Here is a 22,607-nt window from a genome sequence, read left to right as displayed (position 1 = left end):
AAGTACATCACTTGCACGAGCATTTTAGTAGTATACTTTTCTAAGTATATTCGACCAGACTTTACATCTCGTCTGAGAACCCATATTGGTCCAGGAAGCCATTCCACCCAAACAGCACACAGATCCAGAACTTTTAATTATGTCTTAGGCTAAATAAATGTGATAAATTTAAAGAACTAAGTCGTTGTATTCCTTTTGTGTGGCGACCAATCGGCCCGCCTGCGACAGTTATAAAAATTGAATTCCCTAATTATCTAATCGAAATGATATTCTGTTTTCATTGTTTCTGATTGTCATGCAGAGTTGTAAATAATAGATAACTAAAAAGAATTCGTACCAAAGCTCCTTTACATTTTTTTTAAATTCACATAAGATCATGTCAATAAAAAGTCATTTAATGGATTTTTTCCCAGTATCATGTAGGTAGAATGGATATAAAAATGTCTTCATACCGATTCTAGACATCGATTTTTTCCAGTCGTTATAACTGACACTTTCACGGGAAGCAATTAAATGTAATATATAAAAAATCGAAGTATTGTTCAATTGGAACTCTTTTGAACAGAGGTTAGGTAACTAGATGAAACGAGAGCGGATAATATATAATGCATTAAATATACCCAACTTTCTGATATCAACTGTTTATCGCTATATCATTAACTGGCGTCATACAAGAAGATAGCTAGCTCGAGCAAAGATGGCCGATCTGGCCTGTGTCTTATGCTTGCTAATTTTATTAGGAATACCTAAAAAGGCTATCGAAAACTTGACTTCAGGGTATTCTAAGTTAAACTATGGCTTTAGACTAGATAGGGGCATGATAGACTCCTATGTCGAGTACAGTATTCTAGAATGCGTCGGAGAATGTCTCCGTACAACTCGATGTGACTCACTGAATTATTACAAAGGAGCAAACTACTGTGAACTTAATTATGAAAACAAGACCAGTGTACCAGGGAAATTTGTAGAGAATGAAGGATGGATCTACAGCGAAAGACAGGACTGGGAGAAGGTAGGCATACTTTATATAGGGAACATTTATGATTTAGCTATTGGTAAGACTATAAAACACATTTCATTATCTTGTATAATTATAAGATATGTAGAGAAGATCATCTCACATATTGGTCATTTTTATGCCAACATTCGGAGATTTTTATGCCAACATTCGGAGATGAATTGTTTGTTTAGTGCTGTCCCTCCAATATTTAGTGCTTTTTGATGGAAATTGGTCTTTTGAACACGACATCTGCTTTGATTCAATATTTACGTAAATGTTTATAACCAGGTCTTCAAAATATTCTTATCAAATTTACTCAGTTCCATTGAAGGGTGTAGTCTTTCTCAAAAGACCTAGGAAAATCTATATTTCATCTTCGACACAGGAATACAGATTTGGATCCGTAACAGTGGTTAGAACGTCTGCTCAAGAGAAGCGAAGTAAGGAGTTGATCATTATGTTGCGGGTTCGAATCCCACTGTGAAACGTGGAGACAGGTCCTTTTGATTAAAACATATAAACCCTGGTCTCTTGTCCCACTAGGTGCTGGTACATAAAAAACCTTACTGCTCAATGGCCGTAAGTGCCCGTAATAGGACAAAATTTGCTATTTTCCACCGGTAAGTGGTGGCGTCTACATATGAATGAAAAAGAGGGACGTTAGACAACATACAAACAAACAAATCTACTGGCGACATAATTTAAATATTAAATTATATATTTTATTGAAGTTTATGTAGATTAAAATAATCCTATGAATTTTAGTTTCCGTAAAAAGCACAAAGTCTAGTAACAAACTATATTTGATTTTACATAATCAACTCATGTACAAAAAGGGACCCAACGCAATTATCGAAAGAAAGAGATGTCTCAGTACTTCGTTTTCTGTATAGTTCCGGAAAGACTTCAATACTGGTGAAAATGTGCGATTTTTATCTTGTTTAAGTGATCGACCAAACGTACTTCGACTCGCAGGATTCGATTTCGAGTAAATACATGTATAACCCAACTCAAACGCTAGTTGAATGAATGAGGTTTCAGTTTTTAGCTCACCTGAGCCGAAGGCTCCAGTGAGCTTTTCTGATCACATTTTATCCGGCGTCCGTCTGTCTGTCCGTCTGTCTGTAAACTTTTCACATTTTCGACTTCTTCTCAAGAACCACTAGGCCAATTTCAACCAAACTTGGCACAAAGTATCCTTGGGTAAAGGGGATTCAACTTTGTTCAAATGAAGGGCCACGCCCTTTTCCAAGGGGAGATAATCATGAATTTGTTAAAAATTAATGGCATTTTTAAAAAATCTCCAGAACCGCTGGGCCAGGAAAGATGAAACTCATGTGGAAGCATCCTTATGTAGTGTAGATTCAAGTTTGTTCAAATCATGACCTCCGGGGCAAGGGTGGGGCCAAAATGGCCGACCAAAGTTTTACATAGGAATATATAGGAAAAATCTTTAAAAATCTTCTTCTCCAGAACCACTGTGCCAGGAAAGATGAAACTCATGTGGAATCATCCTTAGGCAGTGTAGATTCAAGTTTGTTCAAATCATGACCCCCGGGGCAAGGGTGGGGCCAAATGGCCGACCAAAGTTTTACATAGGAATATATAGGAAAAATCTTTAAAAATCTTCTTCTCCAAAACCACTGGGCCAGGAAAGATAAAGCTCATGTGGAAGCATCCTCAGGTAGTGTAGATTCAAGTTTGTTCAAATCATGACCCCCGGGGCAAGGGTGGGGCCAAAATGGCCGACCCAAGTTTTACATAGGAATATATAGGAAAAATCTTTAAAAATCTTCTTCAGAACCACTGGGCCAGGAAAGATGAAACTCATGTGGAATCATCCTCAGGTTGTGTAGATTCAAGTTTGTTCAAATCATGACCCCCGGGGCAAGGGTGGGGCCAAAATGGCCGACCAAAGTTTTACATAGGAATATGTAGGAAAAATCTTTAAAAACCTTCTTCTCCAGAACCACTGGGCCAGGAAAGATGAAACTCATGTGGAATCATCCTCAGGTAGTGTAGATTCAAGTTTGTTCAAATCATGACCCCCGGGGCAAGGGTGGGGCTAAAATGGCCGACCAAAGTTTATATATAGGAAAAATCTTTAAAAATCTTCTTCTCCAGAACCAATGGGCCAGGAAAGATGAAACTCATGTGGAATCATCCTCAGGTAGTGTAGATTCAAGTTTGTTCAAATCATGACCCCCGGGGCAAGGATGGGGCCAAAATGGCCGACCCTAGTTTTACGTAGGAATATATAAGAAAAAATATTTAAAAATCTTCTTTTCAAGAACCACCAGGACAGGAAAGATGAAACTCAGGTGGAATCATCTTTAGGTAGTGTAGATTCAATTTTGTTCAAATCATGGCCCTCAGGGCAAGGGTGGGGCCAAAATAGCCAACCCAAGTTTTACATAAGAATATATAAGAAAAATCTTTAAAAATCTTTTTCTCAAGAACCACGGCCAGGAAAGATGAACCTCATGTGGAATCATCCTCAGGTAGTGTTGATTCAAGTTTGTTCAAATCATGACCCCCGGGGCAAGGGTGGGGCCAAAATAGCCGACCCAAGTTTTACATAGGAATATATAGGGTAAAGCTTGTAAAATCTTTTTCTCAAGAACCACTGGGCCAGGAAAGATGAAACTCAAGTGGAATCATCCTCAGATACAGTAGATTCAAGTTTGTACAAATCATGACCCCCGGGGAGAGGGTGGGGCCAAAATGGCCGACCAAAGTTTTACATAGGAATATATAGGAAATATCTTTAAAAGTCTTTCTCAAGAACCACTGGGCCAGGAAAGATGAAACTCAAGTGGAATCATCCTCAGGTAGTGTAGATTCAAGTTTGTACAAATCATGACCCCCGGGGAGAGGGTGGGGCCAAAATGGCCGACCAAAGTTTTACATAGGAATATATAGGAAATATCTTTAAAAGTCTTTCTTAAGAACCACTGGGCCAGGAAAGATGAAACTCATGTGGAAGCATCCTTATGTAGTGTAGATTCAAGTTTGTTCAAATCATGACCCCCGGGGCAAGGGTGGGGCCAAAATGGCCGACCAAAGTTTTACATAGGAATATATAGGAAAATTCTTTAAAAATCTTCTTCTCCAGAACCACTGTGCCAGGAAAGATGAAACTCAAGTGGAATCATCCTCAGGTAGTGTAGATTCAAGTTTGTTCAAATCATGACCCCCGGGGCAAGGGTGGGGCCAAATGGCCGACCAAAGTTTTACATAGGAATATATAGGAAAAATCTTTAAAAATCTTCTTCTCCAAAACCACTGGGCCAGGAAAGATAAAACTCATGTGGAAGCATCCTCAGGTAGTGTAGACTCAAGTTTGTTCAAATCATGACCCCCGGGGCAAGGATGGGGCCAAAATGGCCGACCCTAGTTTTACATAGGAATATATAAGAAAAATATTTAAAAATCTTCTTCAGAACCACTGGGCCAGGAAAGATGAAACTCATGTGGAATCATCCTCAGGTTGTGTAGATTCAAGTTTGTTCAAATCATGACCCCCGGGGCAAGGGTGGGGCCAAAATGGCCGACCAAAGTTTTACATAGGAATATATAGGAAAAATCTTTAAAAACCTTCTTCTCCAGAACCACTGTGCCAGGAAAGATGAAACTCATGTGGAATCATCCTCAGGTAGTGTAGATTCAAGTTTGTTCAAATCATGACCCCCGGGGCAAGGGTGGGGCTAAAATGGCCGACCAAAGTTTATATATAGGAAAAATCTTTAAAAATCTTCTTCTCCAGAACCACTGGGCCAGGAAATTTGAAACTCATGTGGAATCATCCTCAGGTAGTGTAGATTCAAGTTTGTTCAAATCATGACCCCCGGGGCAAGGGTGGGGCCAAAATGGCCGACCCTAGTTTTACGTAGGAATATATAAGAAAAAATCTTTAAAAATCTTCTTTTCAAGAACCCCCAGGACAGGAAAGATGAAACTCAGGTGGAATCATCTTTAGGTAGTGTAGATACAATTTTGTTCAAATCATGGCCCTCAGGGCAAGGGTGGGGCCAAAATAGCCAACCCAAGTTTTACATAAGTATATATAAGAAAAATCTTTAAAAATCTTTTTCTCAAGAACCACTGGGCCAGGAAAGATGAACCTCATGTGGAATCATCCTCAGGTAGTGTTAATTCAAGTTTCTTCAAATCATGACCCCCGGGGCAAGGGTGGGGCCAAAATAGCCGACCCAAGTTTTACATAGGAATATATAGGGTAAAGCTTGTAAAATCTTTTTCTCAAGAACCACTGGGCCAGGAAAGATGAAACTCAAGTGGAATCATCCTCAGATAGTGTAAATTCAAGTTTGTACAAATCATGACCCCCGGGGAGAGGGTGGGGCCAAAATGGCCGACCAAAGTTTTACATAGGAATATATAGGAAATATCTTTAAAAGTCTTTCTCAAGAACCACTGGGCCAGGAAAGATGAAACTCAAGTGGAATCATCCTCAGGTAGTGTAGATTCAAGTTTGTACAAATCATGACCCCCGGGGAGAGGGTGGGGCCAGAATGGCCGACCAAAGTTTTACATAGGAATATATAGGAAATATCTTTAAAAGTCTTTCTCAAGAACCACTGGGCCAGGAAAGATGAAACTCATGTGGAAGCATCCTCAGGTAGTGTAGATTCAAGTTTGTTCAAATCATGACCCCGGGGCAAGATGGGGCCAAAATGGCCGACCCCAGTTTTACATAGGGATATATAGGGAAATCTTTTAAAATCTTCTTTTCAAGTACTTCAAAGCTATGATTAGTGATATTTTTATGGAATCTTCCTCAGGTAGTGTAGATTCTAGTTTTATCAATTGCAAATGATGAACGCCTGGAGGGGGGGGGGGTAAATTCAAGCCCGATGTGCTCAGGTGAGCGCTGTGGCCCCTGGGCCTCTTGTTTAACGAACATTTATCAACTTATCGCTGCTGTGCGTGTGCTGTGCTTTGTAATTTAAGCACTTGAAGTTTGTTCGGTTTTTGGTCAGCATTCAAACATTCATAATTGGTCGTTTTAGATCATGTATTCGTTGGATTCATATTTATATTTGTATATTCGAATATTTGTCAGTATTGAATTTTTAAAAAATTATTCTATGGAAATTGTTTTAATTAGAGATGGTTTATTTAATTTTAAATAAATAAATCATATTACTAAATGTATCTTGAAATGCAAGATTTTTCATTATTATACCCCCACTTGAAAAGTTTGAGGGTATACTGTAATCGATATGTCCGTCTGTCTGTCTGTTACGCTTTGGGGTACCCGTCTCTTATCTGCAACTTCTCTTATACCACTGAGTGAAATTTAATGAAACTTTCACAGTATCTTTATTACATATTGCCATTCTGTACCTCTCATTTTATTTTTTGATCCGACGCATATTTTGGATTTCACGGCAACAGCAAAACGTGGACTTTGATAGTATTTTTTTTGGTCATTCATATTTTTTATTTCTGTCATAACATGCATCATACAAGCATTACAAAGTTACAACATAGTGGAGGCCAATATTTATACATAATAGACATAAAGTATTTCCATTAAACAGTTTTGAAAAAAAATGTACAATAATACTTACTACTTTTCTGTATCTTATTTTCACTGACAGAGAAACGTTTTCAAAAAAATTCCAACATTGCTTTATCATGTCTGCTTTTTTATGAGAGAGAGAGAGAAAAGATGGAAAAAAGCTCTATGGTTCTATAATATTTAAGTACTTCCAAAAAAGCAAGAAAAGAGGGCGTTATATTTTTCCATTTACAATTCATTATATATTGCTTAGCAATAAGAATAATTATGTTCAAGGATCTGAAAACAGTTTTACTAGAATTATCATATCCAAATATAATTTCTTCAGGTGTAAATTTAATTATTAAACCAGAAGTGTTACGAAGTTTATCTCTTAAATTAGACCATAAAGTAATGGAAAAAGGACACAAGCATATTAGATGAATGAGTGCTTCTTTAGTATCATGACAAAAGGAACAAAGTTCTGTTTCAGCTAAATTACATTTCATAAGTTTGCTATTTGTATAAAATATTTGATGTAAAAGTTTAAACTGAAAGCATTGAAGCTTCGTGTCCTTTGTTATTAAATAGGGTAAAGAAAATGAGTTTTCCATTTATTTTCAGGAATATGCTTTGATAGTTTTTCCTCCCATTTTCTTAACGCCGTTATAGAGGACTCTGCTATTTTTTCAACAAAAAATGATCAAAGTATTTCGTTACTTTAACGTTTCTTTGAAGTTTTAAAATATTTTCGCTTTTAATTTCATTTAACTTTTGATGATCTCTAATTACTTGCTTCCAATGTTTAAGGATTGCTGATAATAATCCAGTATATTCCACGAAATTTGTATTTAACATGTATTTATTATTAAATTGGTTAAAATTCATGAAATCGCCATTTTCCGTGATTAAATCATTAATGAAAAATTTGCCATTGGTAATCCATTTTCACTTAAACACATATTTTTTTCCGATTTTGATATTATTATTTAGCCATAGTTGTTGACTAAGAATTTCACAAGGGGCTGTGATAGAGTTTTGACTAGCCTTCCCCCAGGATATTAATACACTTTTCCAGAATGGATTAAATTTATTTGCAATGGTTTCTAAACCTTCAGATCTAAAATACCACATTTTGTCGTTTCCGAATTTTTGTGTCGTGTCGGAGAGCAAGAGTTTCCATGTCGAATGAATATTAGGGTCAAGTACTTTCATGACCCATGATATGTTCAAGGCTTGGCAGAAAGATGCTAGATGAGGAACCTTAAGCCCTCCGTTTTCTGTTGAATTATATAGAACGGTGCGCTTGATCTTGTCTGCTTTGCCTTTCCAAATAAACTCAAAAAACATATTTTAAAGTTTTTTTTAAAAAATCTGAAGGTGGGTCTGGAAGAACAGTAAAAAGTTGAACAAAAATTGGTAAAACCAGTGTTTTGAGCACCGTGACTTTTCCGAACGATGTGAAGTTTCTAAAAGACCAATCATTAATAAGCTTTTTGGCAGCTTGTAACTTTTCCTCATAATTATCGTAAGTGATATCCGGTTTGTTTGAGTCAAAAGTTATACCTAAGAGTTTAAATTTACCGTCATGGCCCCACATTATTTTTTCTTTTGTCTTAATCTCTTGACCACAGCCCCTTTTTGCACCAATCCATAAGGCTTGTGTTTTTTTCGAAATTGGGTTTTAGCCCGGAGCAAGCAGCAAAGGAGTTTATGCATTTTCATGCTAAGTTAAGGGATTTTTCATCATTTTCAAGCGCTAGAGAAGTATCGTCTGCATATTGGCTAACAAGATATTCTGAATCTTTAATGTTTATTTCTTTAATGTCAGGATTGTTTTTTGAAGAGGCGCTGAGGAGCTCTATCACGAGAATAAATAAATAAGGCGAAAGAGGGTCCCCCTGTCTTACACCTCTTCCTATTGTGAAGAAGGATGAAAAATGACCGTTGTTAAGCACACAGCTAGATGCATCGTGATAGAGTAGTTTAAACCATTTTATTATTGATCCCCCAAAGTTGAAAAATTCTAAAGTTTTAAAAATAAAGTTCCAATCAACAGTATCAAAAGCTTTTTCAAAGTCTAATAATAAAAGTATGCCGGGAATATTTTCTTCGACTCTTTGAATTAGATCATATATGAGACGAGTGCATTCTCCGATATATCCGTGTAAAGCAACTAAGGTTAACTTTTTATTAAAACATTTTAAATCTAAAATAATGAAATTCCCCTCTGAGTCAATGATTTCTTTACATATTTCAAATTCAAACGAGTTTTTAAATAAGATCGCAACTCCCCTGCTGCTGCTACTGTTTGAACTAAACACCCCTTTAAATCCCCATTCAGTTTTCCAAATAGTTTGCGTTTCCGTCGAGCTATGCGTATCTATAAGGAAAGTAATATCAAATTTATCTCGAGATCTGTTAAAAATATCCCTACGTTTTATATTATTTGAAGCAAGTACCCGACAATGTTGGCAACCAATTTTTAAATCATTCATAAAATAACAAAAAGAATATGATAAGATTGTTTGTTATTTCTACAGTCAGTCGGAAAATTGTTTGTATATACATGTAGACAGTTTTTATAGTATAAAACCCTCCCACACACTGATGTAAACACCCTCCCATTCAAGAAAAAAAAAACTTCCGCATTTTAAAGCCCCGGGATATTGAAAAAAAAACATACTGTACATTAAGAATATTTCACACTCTTATTTTAAACAAAACGATGTGAGCATAAAAATATTTTAATAATAGTTACATGTATTCTCATAAAATACAATTGTTAATTAAATACTACACATTTTGGCCTGACAGACGTGTGAAAAATTATTTACAATAGAAATATCCCAGGAGCTCCAAAAACACCACTCACACCGCCATTCGTCAACCGGAAGTCTCCCTATCATATGAGAGGCGGGGGGTATCACTAAGTGAGGTCATTGCTCACAGTATCTTTAATTTAGTTTGAGAAAAATAATAATTACATCAACAACAACAAGAAGATATATACTGGACAAAAAAGTTAAGGATCATCAATTTAAATATGTTTTACAAACACTGTATCATAATAAAACAGAATGTAATTTTATCATCGTATCAATTTTATATTTAAAAAGTGAAAATTAAACATTGGATGTGATAAATTTGTTTGTACACTCGATACGAATTGTTCATTACTTTAGAATTCGGCATATTATGGGTATACCTGAAAATGAGATTTTTTCAGAAGAGTCAAATTACGTCAGTATTTAGAATGATTGCCAGTACTTTGTATGACCTCCCCGCGAGGCCCTGCAGCGGAAACCCGTGCTGCCTATCAGCCGTCCAAGGCTAGCCTGAGGGATCTGTTGCCATTCCTCCTGCAATTCTGTCTGAATCTCCCGTCGATTTTGGGAAAGTTTAAGACGAACTGAAATGCGTTGCTAAAGAATGTTCCAGGCATGCTCAATTATAACTTCATGTCTAGAGAATGGCTTAGCGCGTCCATAGCAGGTTCACTTTCCATGTTCTCGTTTAAGATTCCGACTCCATGAGGTCGAGCATTATCGTCCATTTAGATGAAATCCTCCCCCAGAGTACATGCAATACGTCTAACAATAGTTTGAAGAATATCATTTTGGTATTTTAAACCTGTCATGTTACATTCAATAATATACAGATCAGCGTAGCAATCAATACTTAAGCCTGCCCAAATCATCACCAAACCTCCATTTACTCTGTATTGCTCAGAAATGACACAATCAGCATATTATTTCCAATATGCAATCCAAACAAGTCCTCTGTCATCATGGAAGTCAAAACAAAATTGCGTTTTGCCAGCTTCCGACATCCCTACTGCCATGGATTGTTCGTCCATACTCATATGTCTCCTCATAGCGTCTTATCACCAGTTCTGGCCAGATATACTGAAATTTTCTGATGTTCTTTAAAGAAAACCCTCTTTGATACTTTTTATGCCACGTACTTTCTTGACCAATATGTCCCGAAACTCATTAAACACGTGTGACTTAAGTATCGATTCGTGTAAATGACATGTTTTTAAAACTACTTAAGCCTTGTTGTCACATAAATTTATGGGTATGAAATATTATTCTTGTATAAAAATATGATCCCTCACTTATTTTGCCGAGTACATATTACATGAAGAATTTGTTTTGATGATGTATTTCTACAAAAAAATTTCGATTAGCAAATTTCACTAAGTCAGCGACAATAGAGAGCACTTGATTCGATGCTGCAAAATCGATCCGAAACTAGGAAAATAGACTGCTCTGTATCTGTATCATTCATATTGTGTGGGAATTTTGTACCATTGATTTGAGAAGTTGGGATATAAAGATTAAACAAGAACATTTGGAAATTCAAATAAATTTAGTTGTATGTAAGACGTAACTATACAAACTGATCCGTAACCGATAAAATGATAGTATATGTCAGGCATGTAAATGCTTTGTTTATATACCCCCGCTTGAAAAGAGGGAGGGTATATATTAATAGGGATGTCCGACCGTCTGTACGTTCATTCGTCACTTTGTACGTCCGTCTGTTACGCTTTGGGGTCCCCATCACTTATCCTCTGAATAAAATTTGATGAGATTTTCAGGGAATCTTTTTTACATTATGCCATTGTGCATCTCCTGTTTTACTTTCTGATCCAACACATATTTCAAGTGTCCAATAGAAAAACATGGAACTGCCATTTTATTCACATGGGAGGCGGGAGTATCATTCAGTGAGCTCACAGAATCTTCTAGTGTTTTTCAACCTGCTGCAAATCAGGAAAACTTACTCGTACTCTAAAAAGACATGAAGATATATGATCTGTAAGACTCTGGTCGTACACTTCCTACCAATGTGCTAATTTTATTACAGGAATTAGCAGGACCGTGCTCCAGTAATGTCTGTGAAATCAATGAAAAATGTATCAACGTCGGATGTAACACTTTCTGTCAGATATCAGGTTTGTTCATCTGAAATATTTTTGTAGCGACAAGATACTAAAAATTTCTTCTATCTGTTTTTTCTATCGTGAATTCTTTTTAAAATTGATAACTGTTTGTTCATTACACTTTTGAAACATATGCTAACGTTGCAAGCCTGGGTCTTCTGTTTGATTATTATTCTACTTGGTTCAAATAGCCAATTCTTGAGAAAGGTATTCTTCAAAATTCGTTCTTTAAAAGAAGTTTTTTTTTTAAATGTTAACATTTTCTTATTATTTCCAATAACAGATTGTGGGGACCCTTTCACCACTAGGATGACGTCAGACGTCGTTGAGCGGTGGGACGGTATTGGTGTGCAAAGACGAATACATGTCAAATGTTCTGATGAGTACCAGCAAAGCGGAAGTGGAATATTTATATGTAACAGAAATGGCAAATGGAACAGTGACATGAGTTGTAATGGTATCTTTTTTCTTGTAAATTTGAAAAAAAGCATTACCTTAATGTATGCCTGCTATATATCGATGGTTGCTTCGCTAAAAGCTGATGTATATTTTTATTTGTTCAGTTGCATTTTATAAAGAAAAAAGAAAAGGAGTTATGCACATTCATGAAACATTCGCATTTTGAGCCCTTACTTGAAATTTCGCTTACGTGGAGCAGCAGTTGAAGGCGTGCAGTTAAGGATTTGATCCTTACCTCATGGCTTTCATTAAACAAGGGCACGTAAAGATAGGGTTTTCCGGTTACAAACGTATAAAACAAGGTCATGTTAAAGTCGATACCGGTAGGATCTACTAGGTCATCAGTGCAGAGTACTGGTCTTGTGTATTGCTTGATACCAACTTGTATATTATCAAGACGTTTCTTATTTTTTGTCAATGACTCGTACATTTATTCTTGGGAAAATTCGTATTTATGTGATTTAAACAGTTTCGATTACACAAAAGCCAATGGTTTTTGAGCCTTGAAGAAAAATAGAAAACTTTTTCAAGTTAAGATAAAAAAAATTATGTTTAAAAAACGAGTATTTTTCCCTTTAAAATATCATATACTTACTTATCTTGTATCAATGTTTTTTAGGGAAAAGACTAGGATGTTTTAAAGACGAATTTCCAAGGGTCTTTGAACCTCCGGATTTTGTGAGATTTTATAATACAAATAGTCTCACTTTTTGCACTAGGCACTGCTTTGGAATTGATAAAGAATTCAAATATATCGGACTTCAGGTAAACTTTCTATTTTTTAAAGAGGAAACAATTGCAGTCGACTGAACATTAAAATGATTTCTGTTCTAGAATAGTCTTAGTTGAATTCCTTTTTCTCAACAGTTAATCTCTAATTCAAGAAAACAAAACGATTTTGGAGTTTGGAAATGCAGATTATAAAGGCATTTTTAGCTCACCTGAGCTGAAAGCTCAAGTGAGCTTTTCTGATCACATTTTGTCCGGCGTCCGTCTGTCTGTCTGTTGGTCTGTCCGTCTGTATGTAAACTTTTCACATTTTCGACTTCTTCTCAAGAACCACTGGGCCAATTTCGACCAAACTTGCCACAAAGTATCCTTGCAGGTAAGGGAAATTCCAGTTTATTCAAATGAAGGGCCGCGCCCTCATTCAAGGGGAGATAATTGGGAATTAATGAAAATTTGGTGGAATATTTTAAAAATCTTCTTCTCAAGAACCACTGAGCCAGGAAAGATGGAATTTATGGGGAAACATCCTCAGGTAGTGTAGATTCAAATTTGTTCAAATCATGACCCCCAGGGGTGGGGCGGGGCCAAAATGGCCGACCAAAGTTTTACATAGGGATATATAGGAAAATTCTTTAAAAATCTTCTTCTCAAGAATGACAAAGCCATTATTAATCATATTTATATGGAAGCATGCTCAGGTAGTATAGATTCAAGTTTGTTCAAATCATGACCCCCGGGGGTAGGGCGGGGCCAAAATGGCCGACCAAAGTTTTACATAGGGATATATAGGAAAATTCTTTAAAAATCTTCTTCTCAAGAATGACAAAGCCATTATTAATCATATTTATATGGAAGCATGCTCAGGTAGTGTAGATTCAAGTTTGTTTAAATGTAGACCCCCGGTGGTAGGGCGAGGCCAAAATGGCCGACCAAAGTTTTACATTGAAATATATAGGAAAATTCTTTAAAAATCTTCTTCTCAAGAATGACAAAGCCGTAATTCATCATATTTATATGGAAGCATGTTCAGGTAGTGTAGATTCAAGTTTGTTCAAATCATGACCCCCCCCCCCCAGGGTAGGGCGGGGCCAAAATGGCCGACCAAAGTTTTACATATAAATATATAGGAAAATTCTTTAAAAATCTTCTTCTTAAGAATGACACAGCCATAATTCATCATATTTATATGGAAGCATGCTCAGGTAGTGTAGATTCAAGTTTGTTCAAATCATGACCCCGGGGGTAGGTCGGGGCCAAAATGGCCGACCAAAGTTTTTAAAGATATATATAGGAAAATTCTTTAAAAATCATTTTCTAAAATATAGCAAATCCATGATTGGTCATGGGACTACTTTTGGATTTAAACTTTACAATAAAAAGCCATTTTCTACTTTTTCCTACCCTTGGTGCACAGGTGAGCGATGTGGTCCATAGGCCTCTTGTGTTATGTGTAGTATCAAAAGTGTGTAGCCTTTTTCATATAATTTTTAATCCCAGAAAGAAGAAAAGATGTTTCATTACAAAGTTAAATAAGAAGAAGATAGCATTGACTACTGCTACTTACCTATAGAAAAATTTAGAAGTCAAATAAATCATTATACCTTTATCTCTCTCCATTAGTATAATACGGGAATGTTAATGTTATCTAACAGATAACAGCAAATTGCGCTTATAGTAATGAAACTCTTTTGTCCATGGCACTTTTTAGCTCACCTGAGCTGAAAGCTCAAGTGAGCTTTTCTGATCAGCCATTGTGCGTCGTCCGTCTTTGTCTGTAAACTTTTCTCATTTTCAACTTCTTCTCAAGAACCACTGGGCCAATTGAAACCAAACTTTATACGAAGTATCCTTGGTTAAATGGAAATTTAAATTGTAAACATCAAGGGCCAAGTTCCTTTCCAAAGGGAGATAATCAAGAAAATACAAAATAGGGTGAGGTCATAAAAACACCTTCTCAAGAACCACTAGGACAGAAAAGCTGAAACTTATGTGGAAGCATCCTGGGGTATTGTAGATTCTAAACTGTTCAAATCATGAACCCCAGTGTTAGGGCGGGGCCACAATGGCTGACCAAAGTTTTATATAGAAATATATAGGAAAAAAAACTCTTCTCCTCACTGGGCTAAAAAGCTGAAACCTGTGTGGAAGCATCCTGGGGTAGTGTAGATTTTAAATTATAAAAATCTACCCCCGGGGGAAGGGCGGGCCATAATAGAGAATCCAAGTTTAACTTAGAAATATATAGGAAAAACTTTAAAAATCTTTTTCTAAAGAACCAATGGGCCAGAAAAACTGAAACTTATGTGGAAGCAATCTGGTGTAGTGTAGATTTTAAATTGTAGAAATCATGGCCCACGAGGGTAGGACGGGGTCACAATAAGGAATCCAAGTTTTACATAGAAATATATTGGAAACAACTCTAAAAATCTTCTTCTCAAGAACCTCTGGGCCAGAAAAGCTGAAACTTAATTGGAAGCATCCTGGGGTAGTGTACATTCTACATTGTTCAAATCATGATCCCTGGGGTTAGGGCGGGCCATTATGGGGAATCCAAGTTTTACATTAAATATATATGGAAAAATCTTTGAAATCTTCTTCTCAAGAATCACTGGGCCAGAAAAGCTGAAAATTGTGTGAATCTTGGGGTAGTGTAGATTCTGAATTGTTCAAATCATTACCACCGTTCACGGTAGTCTAGTGGTAGAGCGTTCGCTTCGTGATCGGGAGGCCCGTGTTCGATTCTCGTTCTCGGTGCGGCGTCAAACCTAAGACGTAAGAATAGGTAGTGACTGTTCCTTCGCCAAGCGCTCGGCATCAGAAGTGAAAGTCACGGGTGTTTCGGATATGACCTTAAAAACGTAGGTCCCGTTTCACGGTAGGCGCTGGCACGATAAAAAACCTTCACTGCTCAATGGCTTAGAGTGCCGAGTATAGGTCACAATTTGTAGCCTTTCACCGGCATGCGGTGAAGTCTCCATATGATTGAAATATTTTCAAGAGGGACGTTAAACAATAAACAATCAAATCATTACCCTTGGGGATAGGGCTTGGTCACAATTACTATTACAAAGGGGGAAATCTGATAAAGAACAGCATGACCAAAGTTTCTCAGGTGAGCGATGTGGCCCATGGGCCTCTTGTTTTTAAAAAAAAGTTTACTGCATACTTTATATGTAACATAAAAATATAAATATAAGAATTTTCATAAAAATAAAGAAGAAAAATGCATGGAAAATTGGTTTACATTTACCTCGCAACAATTAACCGTAAATTCTCTATATCATATTGCTGATTTCGAGATTATTTATTGCAATAAACAAAATATTTCTTTATGCATTCAAAATATGAACTGCACACAAACAAATCATTTTAATTCATTCTTTGTGTAAGTGTTTGGGGATATTCATTTCAAGCATAACTGAGCACAAAGAAAGTTTCATGACATCAAAATGAAGCCTTTTCAGGTATCTTACATTTTCATGTTTGTTTCTAGAGCGAGGTCTATTGAGATGGGCCTTATCTCGATGAAATCTAGTTTTGCTTCTAATGCACTTATATGAAAAAAAAGAGCAAATTCAAAGATAAAGATATACATTCTTAAAGAACGCTATCTTAGTAAAAAAAAAACACAAACGAAAAAAAAAACGGAAAAGTTTTTCTACAAAAAATGTTACATAAACTATACAAAAAATAAGAGGGAACAGCTCGAATAATTTTTTCATCTGCATCATATATTTTCAGGCTGGCTATGCATGTTTCTGTGGCCACCGTATGAGGAAATGGCCAAAACTTCCAGACGATGAGTGTAACGTTCCCTGCCCTGGTGACTTAAGTCAAACATGTGGAGGGCCGATGAAGAATGAAATATTTACTGTCTAAGAGGAATTGGAAAACTTTGGGAATAAGGCTCTCTCACCAGATAATAAGAGTCAAACGTCGAACTTATTAATGAGATATTTTTCAGAGGGGATTAAGAACGTTTAGTGCTTTTCCAACTGTATCAATAAGGGTTGAACTATTAAAAAACTTCCCACCCTACTGTGATGTCATAGATTAAAACAAAATAAGGAAATTATATTCATATCAAAGAGAAATAGATCTGTCGGTAGATTTCTTTCCAATTGCTTAGTGAATCAGAAGTCTCTGTCGAGACTGTAACTTTACTGGTTTGTACTTATAATAAAGGAAGAGAAAAGTAGCAGTTGGGACATAAAACTTAACAAAAGCAATAAATAGAATAATGATCGTTGAATAAGTATCTTTTAGTGGCAATATTGCAAGAAGACTACAACTGTAGGAGTAGCTTACAATAAAATTTTACAGAAGTAGGAGGAGATAGTTCACAGGAATTTTTATTTTTGGTTATCACAGCAACACCGTTCATCGAAATCAAAAACTGATATGCAGAATCTATGTATCTTAGTGAAGTCTACTTGTGTGCCAAGTTATATTGAAATCAGACCAAAACTGTAAGAGGAGTAGCATTTTGAAAAATTGTTTACAGACAGACGGACGGACGACGGTCCACGCATTACTATCGCATAAGATCTTCTGATCTCAAGTAGAGCTAAAAATAATGTTTTAATACAAAAATATTTTTTTAACATAAAACCCATGGGCCATATTGTCACCTGAGCACTGTGGCTAGGAAGAAAATGAAAAAAAAACAATCCAGTTTTTTTTTCTGTATATTTCCAGGTAAAACTTTGATCGTCCATTGTAGCCCACTCTCAGGGGTCAGGATTTGAAGAAAATTGTCTTGACACTACCTTAATGCTTCCATATAAATATAATCAATCATGTCTATGTTGTTCTTGAGAAGATGGTTTTTAAAGATTTTTTTCCAATAAATTCTTCTGAAATAATACTGACTCGGCGTTTTATACCGACAATCAATCCAATAAATTCCTATGTATAACTTTATATCTATTTTAGTCTCACCCTACCCCCGGGGGTCAGGATTTGAAGAAACGTGAATCTACACTACCTCAGGATGCTTTCACAGTAGTTTCATCAAAACCAGCCAAGTGATTCTTGAGATTTTGAAAACACGCCTCCAAATTTTTACTATTTCTTAATTATCTATTCTTGAATATGCTCCTGGCCATAGTCTTTTTAGGACAATCAAATATATAAACATACAGACATATAGACGCCCGGACGGGACAAAATCTATGAACTTACAATCTTTGATTAGGGGGTCATAAAATGTGTTTTACATTTTTTTCCCTGTACCAATAAATATATAAAAACTTTGAGATATATTATTTGTATCTTTCTGATCAGCAATTTTTTTTTTCATAAATCGGACGCAATGCATCAGACTCACACTTCTTAACTGAAAAATAGTTTTTAACAGGGTTTGACTTTGACATCTATCACGATAAAGTAAAATAATATTTCATTTGAAAATCGAGAAACAATACTATAAAAATACCGGTAGATAATATTTATTCAACGTAAAGTGTAAGCAGTTCCATTTATTTCTCAAGATAAATATACATTGTATAATTGAAAACAATTCATTATGATTCAAAACAGATCTAAAGAACAAAACAAAACAAAGTTGGACCTCACTGTTGATTCAATTGTCCTGCCAACCAATGATCATTGATTGCCTGAACTCAAAATTTCCGTTATCTCTTCAGGACACTGGAGAAACTCTATACATGTATAAGTGAACAAAGTTAAATGTAAAATTAACAAATACCAACTGTTCCTTTATTAGACGCTCTGAATTAGACTGGAAAATGCTAACAACATACAATCAATCTATTAAGTACAGGTCCATATAAGAATCAGGCAATCAGCGATAAGTCGAATGTCTCGGATTAAGCCAAAAATTTTTCACAGCAATACATGGAATAGTAGTAATCTAAACACAATAACATTTTTTTCAATTGGCACATATAGGCTGTGATATGTTACTAAAAATAGATTCTGGCACCCATGAGCCAAGATCTTGAGCAAAAAAGCCAGAAGTTCAATGCTTCAATAACAAGAATTGTTGTTTTCATAAAATAGCCAAAATTTTTTTTTTAAAGTAGAAAATTTGTACTTAAGTTATCAGTTGTCATGGAATTGTTATTTTGACCGTATCCATGGTAACCAGTGTCATGAAATGACACGTTATTTTGCCATTAAAATTTATTGTGATTTTAAAACTATATCAATTGAAACAGCAAACATATTATTTAATTTGTTTAACTCAAAAAAATAAAGCAATCTGTGGTCTTTATTTTTCCAGTTTAAAAAGTGTGGAAAAATCAAAAGGAAATTTTTAATGGAGATAAAAACTTGTAAGAAAATTAGATAAATTTCTTCATATTTATAGACAATTTTCTTAAAATTAAAAACAATATGCATTAAAATTGAGTTTCCTAAAAGAAAAACATCTCAATCAACATTTATTTTTCTAACTGTCGTATGTTATTGTTCAATATTATTTAGGTAATTTATTTTATTTACAAAAAATATGGTAAATCGATCGGGATCGGAATTCAATATATCATGTATCCATTTGGGTTCCAAATTTTCTCTGTCAATAACCATCAGGGATGTGTGATGATGATATGCATCTTTTATACCGTGCTTAAACCTTTATCAACTTGTAAAGACATTAATTTGCCATTTCCATTTGTTTTACATCTTATTCAGATTAAGCGAAGGGTTCATTGCTTTGATTTCATTCTGTGTTATTTTGCATCATAAACATCGTTCGTCCATCTTAGCTTCGTCTGACACCCGTAGTGACGGTAATCAGGGGTTGGTTGATTAAGTTATGTATAAATTTAAAAATTCTCAGTCTCTTGTTACTGAGAATTTCCTCATGTCATCGGCTATTAAGATGAAATCAAAAATGGATATTTAAACAAAATAATTCTGATAATCTGAGATTCCTCTGACTCTATCCCTTGCTTTTATATTGTGACGTGTGTATTCTCGGATTAATAGCCTGATAACTACACAATGACCATGTATGCACTTATTATTCAGGGATTTATGAACTATTCAAAATGTCAATTACTCCCTTCCAACGTTACTTATCGACAGTACATGTCCCGTTTGTCCATAAATATACTCCCCGCCAATGAAAACGCAACACTCTACTTTTAGGTTGAAAAATTATAAACGGGATATAAATATGTACCAAACAAGTTAGGACATCTTTTGCTTTGCCAAATAAGTTATTTAATGGTTGAATGGTTTTTTAAACCATTACCGAAAGTTGCTTTTTTAACCCTCTGAACAGATAACATTGAAATAAAACATCCCCCCTTCCAACAATTTAATCAAAACATGCTAGTCCGCCATGTACAATATTAATGTACGCAGTCCGATTTCTACCATGTCTTAGGTTTACTAGTGTCTTTATCTGAGCGAAATAAATATTCTTGGGCATTTTTAATTGCCTGTTGTTCAGATACAGCGGTCGAATTTTCTCTAACTTGGCGTAGTGTAGCAACTCTTGGACTTCCGGTCAAGAAACTGTTATTTATGCTTTTGAAACACATGAGCCTGAAGAGTGTTTAAATAGTGTTCATTTAGCATCTGCATTTCTTTTTTCTTTATTTTGAGAATTTCCACCATTAGCAACGAAAATCAGTCATTTTTAGGAAATATAGGCATCACATCCGGTAAAGAAAGAAGATTTTTTTTCTCGGGCTTTTAGTACATTACTTATGATAAACAGCTACAAAATCTTGAAAACCCAAAATATTGTTAAAGATTTTATTTAAAATTCAAAATTTTGATTTCTATTCAGAGGGCTAAAAAGCAACTTCCGGTAGAGGAAAGAAATTCATTCAACCGTTAAATAACTGATTTGGCAAAGTAAAAGATGTCCTACCTTTTTTGGTACGTAGTTATAACCTGTGTTTACTTTTCACCCTAAAATTAGAGTGTTGCGTTTTCATTGACGGGGAGTATATAATAGTCTGGTTGACAAAAGTATTGCTTAAATAAATAAATACTAATTTCAAGGTTGCTTTAGCAGGTCCAGTGCAATCTCTTGATTAAGCTATATAGCTTTAATAAGCTTAACTGAAATGTAAATATGTTTCATATTTACCTAATTTAATGGTGTTAATAATCTTTAATACATTGATCATCAATGTTGTTTTCTTTTCAAAATACTAAAAGCAATTTGGAGAGTAAGTTTTACATGCATAATATTCAGAAGAGTTCAAAGGTATTATCACTGCAACTAGGTGCGACTTTTTGTACATGCTGAAAAAATAACACATCTGAGAAAAAATTGACGTGACAAAAATTCTAAATCAAGCTATTTTCAATAGCTTAATAAAGCTATTTAGCTAAATCAAACCAGAGACATATAAAACCTAAATCAAGCTATATAGCTAAATCAAGAGATTGTGCAAGTCTTGTACCCAGTAGTCTACATGCAGTTGAACTTCAGTATCTCGATCAAAACCAATATCTTGGGTTAAATACCATGAATATGTTGATAGATTTTTTTTTAATACTTGTACACATAAAATTTAAAGATAACACAGTAGAACAAGCACTCTGAGAGTATTGAATAAGCAATACATGTCCCCTACCGGGTTTCCTTTTTCTTTAGGATGTCACTTTACAGTATGCAAAATTTATATGTCTTTTCTCGCTTCAAATTTACCTTGTTGACCTTCGGAATGAGTGCAATACAAACATAATCTTAAACCATTATGAAAAATTAAAAATGCCATAATTCTGTCAAAAATCAATGAAGCGAAATGAAATTCAAACTTGATCTGTAACTCATCAAGATACACTCACATGCCAAATTCAACTCGAGGTCTGCAAGAAAATCAGGTAGGACATATGGGGACAGACAGATGGACAGACAGACAGCTAGACAGACAAACGCAGAGGAAACCTATAGTCCCCTTTGGTTTCAAAAAAAAGTAATGCACAGCCAAATACCGATATTTAATACCATTTGAAAATATAATCAAAGCACATTGCAAAAGATCTTTAACAATAAAACAGTTTTACGACTTGGTGTTATGTTGTACAATTTATAATTTGCAAGAGTTCCTTAAACTGTTCATTATAGTCCACCATGGACTAAATAAAATCTAAGACAGTTAACAACCACTTAACCTTATGAGTCTTACAACAGTTCAAGTTGACCCATTATTTGTCACCAAAATAATCTACATATTTTGATCCAAGTCATTTACATTGTAAAACATGAATCAATATACTGCATAATTATTGCAAGGAAAGAAAACTGGAATATCACAGTTTTTTTTCAAAATTACTTTAATAATTGTAAACTTCTTTTTTTAAATGTGTAAATTATAGCTCTGTGTAGATGTGATTTGTACATCTTATATGACATACATTTCAAAACTAAAACCTTACCATAGTCTATACTATCACTCTGATATTTGTTCAACTGCATCATCTTTTTTTTTTTACCTTTTCTTCGACCTTGACCTCAATTATCAGAATTTTTTGTTAAGCTCAGTTTAAAAGAAAGTAGTCAAGATATTGTTTACAAACTGCATATAATGATACATATTGATACGATAAGAGCTCTTACACTGAATGAACAATTCTGACCTTTGACCTTGACCTCTTCTTATCAAAAACTTCATACATAAGTTTAAATTTTCATGTTACATAACAGTATCTGATAACAATCACTCAATATCATCAATCACATTTTTTCATCAATGTTAGCAAGTGCAGCAAACCAATACTTATCACCATCAATTTCAGTCTTCAACAAATGTATTTGTGAATCTTCTCCGGCTAGGCCCGAAAGAATTGAGGTGATTTTGATGGGGTTTAACCACTGATTAACCTTGAAAACAATTGTTCACCATTTGATTCTGTAATATTAAGCTGCTTCAAGTTAAAAGATTGTCCAGATTGAGAACTGAATCCACAGACTCTTCTGCTTTTCTTTTATGGTAACGTATGATACTTTCCCC

At 35.1% G+C, this 22,607-nt stretch overlaps 1 protein-coding gene across 1 annotated transcript; it reads left to right on the top strand.

The window, feature by feature from the left end:
* Positions 1-697: 697 nt before the first annotated feature.
* LOC134278533 (xylosyltransferase sqv-6-like) lies at positions 698-16,992 on the top strand. The gene is made up of 5 exons (XM_062760841.1): positions 698-1,012; positions 11,400-11,487; positions 11,759-11,932; positions 12,554-12,699; positions 16,405-16,992. The coding sequence occupies exons 1-5, from the start codon at positions 698-700 to the stop codon at positions 16,540-16,542; spliced, it is 861 nt and encodes a 286-aa protein (XP_062616825.1). The 3' UTR covers positions 16,543-16,992.
* Positions 16,993-22,607: the final 5,615 nt, after the last annotated feature.

Source organism: Saccostrea cucullata, unplaced genomic scaffold (genome assembly GCF_032062105.1).
Source record: "Saccostrea cucullata isolate Sc308-1 unplaced genomic scaffold, CSIRO_AGI_Scuc_v1 ctg2246, whole genome shotgun sequence".
Taxonomy (NCBI): Eukaryota; Metazoa; Mollusca; class Bivalvia; order Ostreida; family Ostreidae; genus Saccostrea; species Saccostrea cuccullata.
The sequence above is the reverse complement of the archived record's forward strand: the minus strand, read 5'-3'. Positions and strand labels throughout refer to the sequence as shown.